General features: G+C 36.8%; 1 protein-coding gene across 1 annotated transcript in view; it reads right to left on the reverse strand.

Moving 5' to 3' along the window:
* Positions 1-970: 970 nt before the first annotated feature.
* The window catches only part of LOC103480292 (obscurin-like), a 30,885-nt gene continuing 23,695 nt past the window's right edge, over positions 971-8,160 (reverse strand). Inside the window, exons 16-21 of the mRNA XM_008435178.2 lie at positions 3,774-4,018; positions 3,567-3,680; positions 2,894-2,944; positions 2,747-2,809; positions 2,591-2,650; positions 971-2,186 (exon numbers count right to left, since the gene is read on the reverse strand). Of these exons, the coding sequence (XP_008433400.2) occupies positions 2,119-2,186; positions 2,591-2,650; positions 2,747-2,809; positions 2,894-2,944; positions 3,567-3,680; positions 3,774-4,018 (601 nt within the window). The 3' untranslated portion in view covers positions 971-2,118. The remainder of the gene's footprint in view (positions 2,187-2,590; positions 2,651-2,746; positions 2,810-2,893; positions 2,945-3,566; positions 3,681-3,773; positions 4,019-8,160) is intronic.

An 8,160-nucleotide genomic window follows, 5' to 3' on the forward strand; every position in this document is an offset into this window, starting at 1 on the left:
TTTAGGTCAAAAACAGATAGTTCAGTCAGTAAGCTTTCCGTTTCCGACATGCTTACTAGTCTTGAACACTGCATACTGATGCAAAAAAGGCCAAGGAGTCTAAAATTAACTTCTACTCATATTTTAAACAAGAAAAATGTTATAAATATATTAAAGTCTAAAGTTGCACCTTGCTGCTCACATCTTTTGAAACAATCCATGCCATGTCATGCCAGTTTTCAGTTTTTCTGTGTTCCCACTTTAAGACTTTTACTCTGTGAATGTTAAATAGTTTATATGTATATATATATATATATATGTGTAAATAATTCCCATAATTTTGCAAACTACGCACTGAGAGGACTTTAAGACTTAGCGAATCACAAAGTCCACAGTATTTAGCACAGCTTAATTCATTAATGAAAACAATAAAACCCTATCAAATCTAACTCAACCTATCGTTCCCCAATGCTGCAACTGAAGGATGACTGGAAGACAGAAACCTCTCATACCCCAGGCTGATGGATCAACGCTGCAGGTAACAGGAACTTCTCAGATGGAATATGGGTCCTGAGACTCAAAGTTTTACGTCCAGTTATTTAAGGGGCTGGCAGTGAATCTTTTGAGCCTTTCCTGCTGTTTGGGGATTCCTTTGTAATGACTGGCCTCAAACGACCCTGGAAGTTTTATTTCATTGAGCTGGGAGGTTCTTTGTTATCTTGGTTTTTATGTGTTAATTGATCCGATTTGTCTGCATTTGTAACCGGTCAATTGTCTGCTGCATATCTTTGGATTGTGTGATTCCGGGACATTGTCCGGCCCATAGCTCAGCTCTTGTCCAGTGACGATGCCTTGGGGGTGAAAACTTTCTTCCCTGTGGCCTCGTTACAGTAGAGCTTCTGTCTCCTACAGCTGATCTGAGGCTCTCTTATCCGAGCGTTCTCATACCAAGGTCAAACTCAACCTATCTTAGTTATTGCACACTCATGCATTTCACAGATTCAAGTTTTTATTGCAGACGTGAAAATCACCACAAACTCAAATTTTTATTACAGATACAAAAAATTATTCTCACTTAACATTATTTGATTAGCAAGTCAGAGCCAAGAAACAGCAAAGGATCATTTGATATACAACTTAACCGTTACAGCAGGAATGTTCAGTAATAATCACAATAGAAAGACTCCTGTCCATTTAACACCTAATAACATAACACATCTGGTCAACAAGCAAAAATAGATTGATTTTAAAATCTGCATTATGAAACATTCATCTTATCAATCTTTAGCTTTTCAGTGGTTATGAAAACCAAACGCTCGACATTTTTACACTCATGTTAGTGCGACAAACCCATCATCATTACTTGAGCTGCTTCTGTTTGTTGCTCTCGTCGGTAAATATTATTTCTGCATGTAATGACACTTCAAGTCTCAGAATGATGTTATTCAGTCATTGCTAAAGTCCCACTGTTGCTGCTCTTTTTACCTTATAGTTATATAATCTGGGATTTTCTTGATCATGTTTCTGATTTAATCACAAACATGTATGACCACAGTAACCCCTCACCCTTTCACTATGCAGCTATGTAAATGAACTAGGCATCACATCAGTCTATCAAGTGATGCTTTATTCAGATCCCTCGATTGAGCGGGGGGCGCCGCAGGGGTTGGCGGAGCATAAGCCGCCCCTTACAAGATGCCTCCCTGGGCGGTTGCCCATCAGAAGCCCCTGTTGTGACATATTTGTTTTTATTGCCTGTGTTCACTTAAAACTATACAGTCAGAATGTAAACCTCAATATCTCCCTTTGTAAAATAACATTCTTAATCTGTAAATCTCCTCCTTTTTACATTGAGTTTAATTTTTATAAAATTTTATGCATTTCATAGTCCAACGGGAATAAATGCACCTGTTTCTGATTTCATCATGAAACCAGGTACATTTTACCTTAACCTGTATTTTTGTCTTTGGCTGGGATGCATTTTGTATCACGTTGGAATATTACATTGCTTTCTCAAACCAATCTTGAATTAAATATTTTAATATCCGGATCATAACTCACTTAAGTACATATGAAAATATATATCTAAAGTTGTCTTTTTGGAACAAACCCCTCTAACATTGAGTCCAAACAGCATCATCAGTATCCAGAGGTCGATTTCACTTCAGAATAAACGGCTGCGTCGGATGCTGCTAGACTGGACCTTCCTGTAAAGGCAGAGAGGAATCACGTGAGACAGTTACATGGACTAGGACAAATGTGAAACAGATCTAAACCATGGAGATAATATTGTATCTGAACCTGAAATACTCAACAAATACTCAACTTAAATTGTCAAAACAAACATAACACTTTATTGTCACCAAGTGTTTGGTTTGTGTCAAATGTTCTGGATGTTCTGAGTCCATAAAGCCATGTGGGATTCTGATTGGTTAAAACTGATAAACAGAAGCATATTAAAGCTCAAACTAGGACAAAGTAAATGAAAGATGTCGAATCTGAGTGACTGAACCTGTAGTCCAGACCCACAACTATTGAAAACCTTGAACATGAATAAGTTCTGACAATTTCTAACCGATGATGTCCAATGGTTTGTTTCTGCTGACTGTACCTGCAGCTCCTACTCTCACATCAGAATTGACAGGACTGTCATCTGGTTCCAGATAGTGCCCTGATAAAAGGAAAAAAATAAAAATAAAAAAAAGTTAGGTTTTTTGAAAATGAAGCTGAACATATTATTTAACCCGACAACTTTGGAGGAACTCACTCATGTTTCCAGTGTTTTTAAAGTTAAGGAGTGAGTAGGAGATGCTTTGATCCTTCTTTGAATCTGTAACACATTAACACATCATTTCAGTCATCTTGATGTCATTCTTTTCTTGAATATCTCAGGGTTTCAGCAGGTAAACTTTACCGTTTTCAGGATTTTTAGTGGGCCTCACTACGTCATAGAAGTAGGAAGTGCCTAACAAAATACAACACAAATGATTTCCTTTTACAATTGTACCACGACATATTCATTTTATTTGAGTTTGGCTTTTTAGAGAGCAGAAATTATCAGTTGAAAACTAGACATAAAAAATACATCAGTAAATGTTTCAAAGTTGACATTAATAATTCTATACTATTGTAATGGTACTTTCAAGTAATCAGACTAAGGGGATATTCACACCTGATACATTCGGTCGGGTTTAAATGAACCTGAGTTTGTTTCCCTCGTTGGTCCGGACGTTTGGTCCGCAGCGAATTCTGTCACCATGGAGATTACACTATATTTGCTTCAGGTGTGAACAACAGACCGGCCTCGATCTTGACCCTCAATCATCAACCAGCTTTGTTTACAAATTACAGTCTGCTTGCTAAAAAGCCCAATTCGAATGCAAAACGCACCAAATGAAAAAAATAAAATATAAAGTCTGATTTTGGTCTGGATCAAAGGACTTTCCTGGTGTGATTGCACACTTAGATTACTTGTATTTATGATTACTTGTAAAACGTGTTTATCTTCTGTTTATCATGAGATTGCTGATAAGTGAGAGCGACTTAACATTAACTATTGATTCTTCATAAGAAAATGAAAGTTTAACCTTTGAGCCTTATAAAGCGAATCAGAAGCAGCAGCAGGAGGAGGAGGAGGATTCCACAAAGCGGTCCCACGGCCCACATTGCATGAAATGAAGAGCTGCTCCTTTTTAAACCGGCTGCAAAACAAAAAAGTATTGAAAATATGTCTTGAAATAAATAAAACAGTTGCCTCTTTGTTAAATCACAGGCAGTGCTTTAACTCTGCTCACCTTTAACTCCCACCCAGCTCTGAAGAGAAACTTCCCCTGAATGTTCACACTTGTAGAAACCTTCATCTGACTGAGACACTGCAGAGATCTTCAGCTCTCCTCTGCTGTCATTTTGCCTCAGCTTGTCGTTGTGATAGAAAATCACATTGGAAAGTTGGTTTTCTTCTCTCGCTATGCAGCTCAGAGTAACAGAAGCTCCTTCAGTCACAGGATGGACGGGGCTCACCAGGAGAAGATTTTCATCTGGAAACCAGTCAGAAGATATTAAACTCCCTCCAGAAATCAGCTGCTGGAAACAATTAGAGGAAGTTAATCCTCCTGATATGTTCGTTTCTGTGGTACAGCAATAATGTCCGTGGGTCAATTTGACCCGGGGAGTTTTTAGTCATGCAATAATGTCAGAAACAAAAAAAAAAATCCGATTATTAACTCCAGTACTAACCATTTCAATCAATATTTGTGCAATGATGTTTTTTTTATTTCTCACAAATAAAGGATCAATGACAACCATTTACTCATTTGGACATTAAAAAAATGTGATTTACATTTTTTATGCCCACTGAAAAAACATAAACACAAAATTACACTAATTATCCTTGAAAGTGACTAGTCGGCCCTGGACTGGGTTGGAACTTCCAACCCTGGAATTTCCAGAGCTTCCAAGGTTGTCATCTTTTTATTTCCCTATGGCTCATTTCCTGAATGACAGTGACGATATCACATGTACCTTCAGTGTGTAATGTGTTTAGGACTCCCTTGCAGAGAGTATTTATTTCCTCCCCCCCACTTCTACTGAGTGTCCACTCAGTGTGGGTGGAGTTTGCCCACGGGAACAGAAAAGGTTCCTGTCAAAATTTGTATGAACACCTGCTTTCTGGCAGCTTCCTAGTGAAATAGGTTCTGGGCCATTCTGCAGGCCCGAAACCTGGGAGTAGTGATGGACTCTGACCTGAACCTTCAGAGCCACATTAAGACAGTCACAAAGTCGGCCTTTGAAGAACATCTCCAGGATTAGAGGACTTATGTCTCAGCGAGATCTAGAGAAACTCATCCATGCGTTTATCTTTAGCCGCATTGATTACTGCAACAGCATCTTCACAGGTCTGACTAATAAATCAATCAAACAGCTGCAGCTGATCCAGATGCTGCTGCTCACGTTCTCACTAAAACCAGGAAGATAGAGCACATAACACCAGTTTTAAAGTCCCTACAATGTAAAGCTCCCTGTAGCTCAGAGGACAGACTTTAAAATACTGTTGTTAGTTTATAAATCACTGAACGGTTTAGCACAATACATTAAAGATCTGTTATTGCTGTACCAACCGTCTAGACCCCTCAGATCTTCTGGTTCTGGTTCTGCTCTGCATCCCATCAATCGAGGAGAAGCAGCATTCAGCTTCTACGCACCACAAATTTGGAACAAACTTCCAGAAAACTGTAAAACAGCTGAAACACTGGGTGCCATTAAATCTCAACTTAAAACCCACCTATTTAGAGTTGTTTATGGCTAAATTAGGGTTAGAGTGTGGGTTTTGATGTCTTTTATGTTTTAATCCATTTATTATTTTCATTTCTCTCTCGCTGTTTCCGTTTTAATGTTTTTATATTTTTTTCAAAATCTCTCTTTAACTGTTTATTCAATGCTGTTTTTATTTTAATTATGTAAAGCACTTTGAAATGCCTTGCTGCTGAAATGTGCTATACAAATAAAATTTGATTGATTGAAGTAAAGAGAATAGTGAAAGAGTGGGTTTGTGTGTGTGGGTGGTGTGGGTGCGTGTGTGTTTGTGTGGGTGGTGTGGGTGCATGTGTGGGTGTGTGGTGTTTGTGTGTGGTAAAATATGTCTCATAGGTTCAAGGAAACAAATAGAATTGGACATTTTTTGAACCTTTTTACCCTTCAACTTGAAGGCCAGGTCAAATTGACCCAAACAGTATCTATGCAACGCAGGGGGGGCTGTAAATGTATAAAATGAACAGTTTTCATTTTATACATAGAGTGCACCTATTAAGACAAATAGAAAAAAAAGTTTGTAATGTATGCATCCATACAGTTTTTTTAAAGGGAAATGTAGGGAATGTGAAATAAACTTTTTTTGATGGTGGGAGAAGCCAAAGCACTTGGAGAGAACCCACATCTGTATAGGAATATTGTGGAAAGTGTTGGAATTTGAACCCTTGGTGAAAAGCACCAGGTTGTGTGTTTTGCAGCCCCATCTCGTCATTTTGTTCGAACTGCTCTAAGGGGCAAGAGGCATCAGTTCATGCCAGGTCTCACTCTTCTCTGAAATATTGCGTCATCTCAGTTGAGAGACAATCTTCCTCGTCAGTCGTTGCTGAACAAAAAAGGAAGGTCATACTCCGAAGTTTGTCCTTGACAGTAGCCTTGGAGTTTTTGCCATTTTGTTTATGTGAAGACAAACTTTCCTCACTTCTATTGTCTGGCAGAGTCCTTTCTGTGTGCTCTTGTTGAAAAACTTTTTGTTGGACTTTCTCAACATGCTTCAGCAAAAAGTTGTTTTGCCGAGTCAGAATTTTCTTCTTGCCTTCCAACATCSTGTAGGTTTCTTTCAAYACAACCGAATCCTTTAATTTCAAATTCAAAGCAACGACTTCTTCTAGCAGYTTCTCGTTGCTTTCCTCCAGTTGCTGAAGTTCTTCCCGTCTTGTGATGCATTTTTGCTCCAAGACTTCTTGAGACTCCAGTTTCATTTTAAGATCACTAACTTGCCGTTTTAACTTTTGATTTATTGATCGATCAGTCTTTATCTGTTTCTCCAGGTACTTACAATCATCCTCAAGATCTTTTGTGTTTTCTACCCTCATGGCAATTTTTTGGACTTCCTTAGCCATAGTTTCATTCTCCTCCCTTATAGTGCCGGCTGTATGCAGAAGCTTGCAAACTCTGTTAAAAAGTTTGCCAACTTTGTTACAAAATCTCTTCYTAAGAGTTTTGCGTGAGAACACGAATCCTGAAATCTTTCCAAARTCAAACATTTTCAGATTTAGTTTGATGAGCAACTACTTTAGGATAAAAGCTTTGCAGCAGTTTCTGTAAGCAGAGACGATATGAATCTTCTTCAAAGTGAGGCAAAGGGAATCTTACAACAAAGTCAAGAGTTCCACCTCTGTGACATCAAAGGAGTCTGTGACATCATTGTTGAAATCATTCTTTAGACCCGTAGCCATGCCAACATGATGACCTGACAACATTCTGACACGCCGGGCCACCTCAGAAACCTTTAGTGATGTGTGATAAACTGTTAATAAAATTAAAAACCTTTGATCTTAATATCATTTCAGTAGCAACTATCTTTTGCCATGTAAAAAAGGAAACCATGGCAACGTACAATAGCAGAGAATGAAATAGGTTATTCTCAAAATAGATATTTATAAAGATTATTAACAATTGGAGGCTTAATACTGAGAGCCCTTATAACATGAACACTATATGTCTGTTTTTAATGTGTTCTTTTTTTGAGTTCCATCATTTTAATATAAATTAAAAAAGATGAGGGAAATGAATACTGATAACCATTAGAAAAAAGTGATGCATATTAAGCAAACAAAAATAATGTAACCTTAAATTTGATAATTTTTGGTGGTTATAACACTTAAAGGCCATAAAATGCTAGGAATTTTTTTTGTTTTTAAATAGATAAATGAATATTTTAAAAACCATTATTTTTAAAATGATCAATTTTATTTTATTATATATTTCAAGTAGTAACAATCATTGGAAATTTTTATTAATTAAATAATAGATTTACTGAACTGAAAAAGAAAAAGTGTTGCAAACAGTTTGCCACTTTGTGCCAAATCTAAAACAACCTGGATCCAAGGTTTATTTGATCAAGTTGATTCTTATGAAAGTTTTTACAGTTTGTGCCTAATTACCAACGTCTGAAAACAATTGTCTCTCTGTGCTACAGATAACGTTTTAGAGTGTTAAGAAAATAAATTTAAAATATGCTAGTTGTAAAAACTTAACCATATGTTCAATATTAGATAAAATTAATAGTGCTTTAAATAAGAAAATTCACTCCAAATTATATCCATTGTTCAATCAGCGTAATGTCTTAAGTACAATATTTCTATTGAAACATATTACACCAGTTGAATTAAAATAACTTGGCTTGTAGTTTTCTCGAATTTAGAACACAGCTAGTTTCTCTGTGTGTGAGACAGTGGTGGAGAAAGTACTCAAAAAAGTAAAAGTACAAATACATAGTCAAAAATGTACTTAAGTAAAAGTCAAAGTACCACATTAACATTTTACTTAAGTAAAAGTAAAAAAGTACTGGCTTTTAAAAATACTTAAGTATTAAAAGTAAAAGTACTTGCTGAATGCATTGCCTAATCACTAATATCATTAAGTGAACCGATC

The sequence above is a fragment of the Poecilia reticulata genome, linkage group LG18 (assembly GCF_000633615.1).
Source record: "Poecilia reticulata strain Guanapo linkage group LG18, Guppy_female_1.0+MT, whole genome shotgun sequence".
NCBI classification, from domain to species: domain Eukaryota; kingdom Metazoa; phylum Chordata; class Actinopteri; order Cyprinodontiformes; family Poeciliidae; genus Poecilia; species Poecilia reticulata.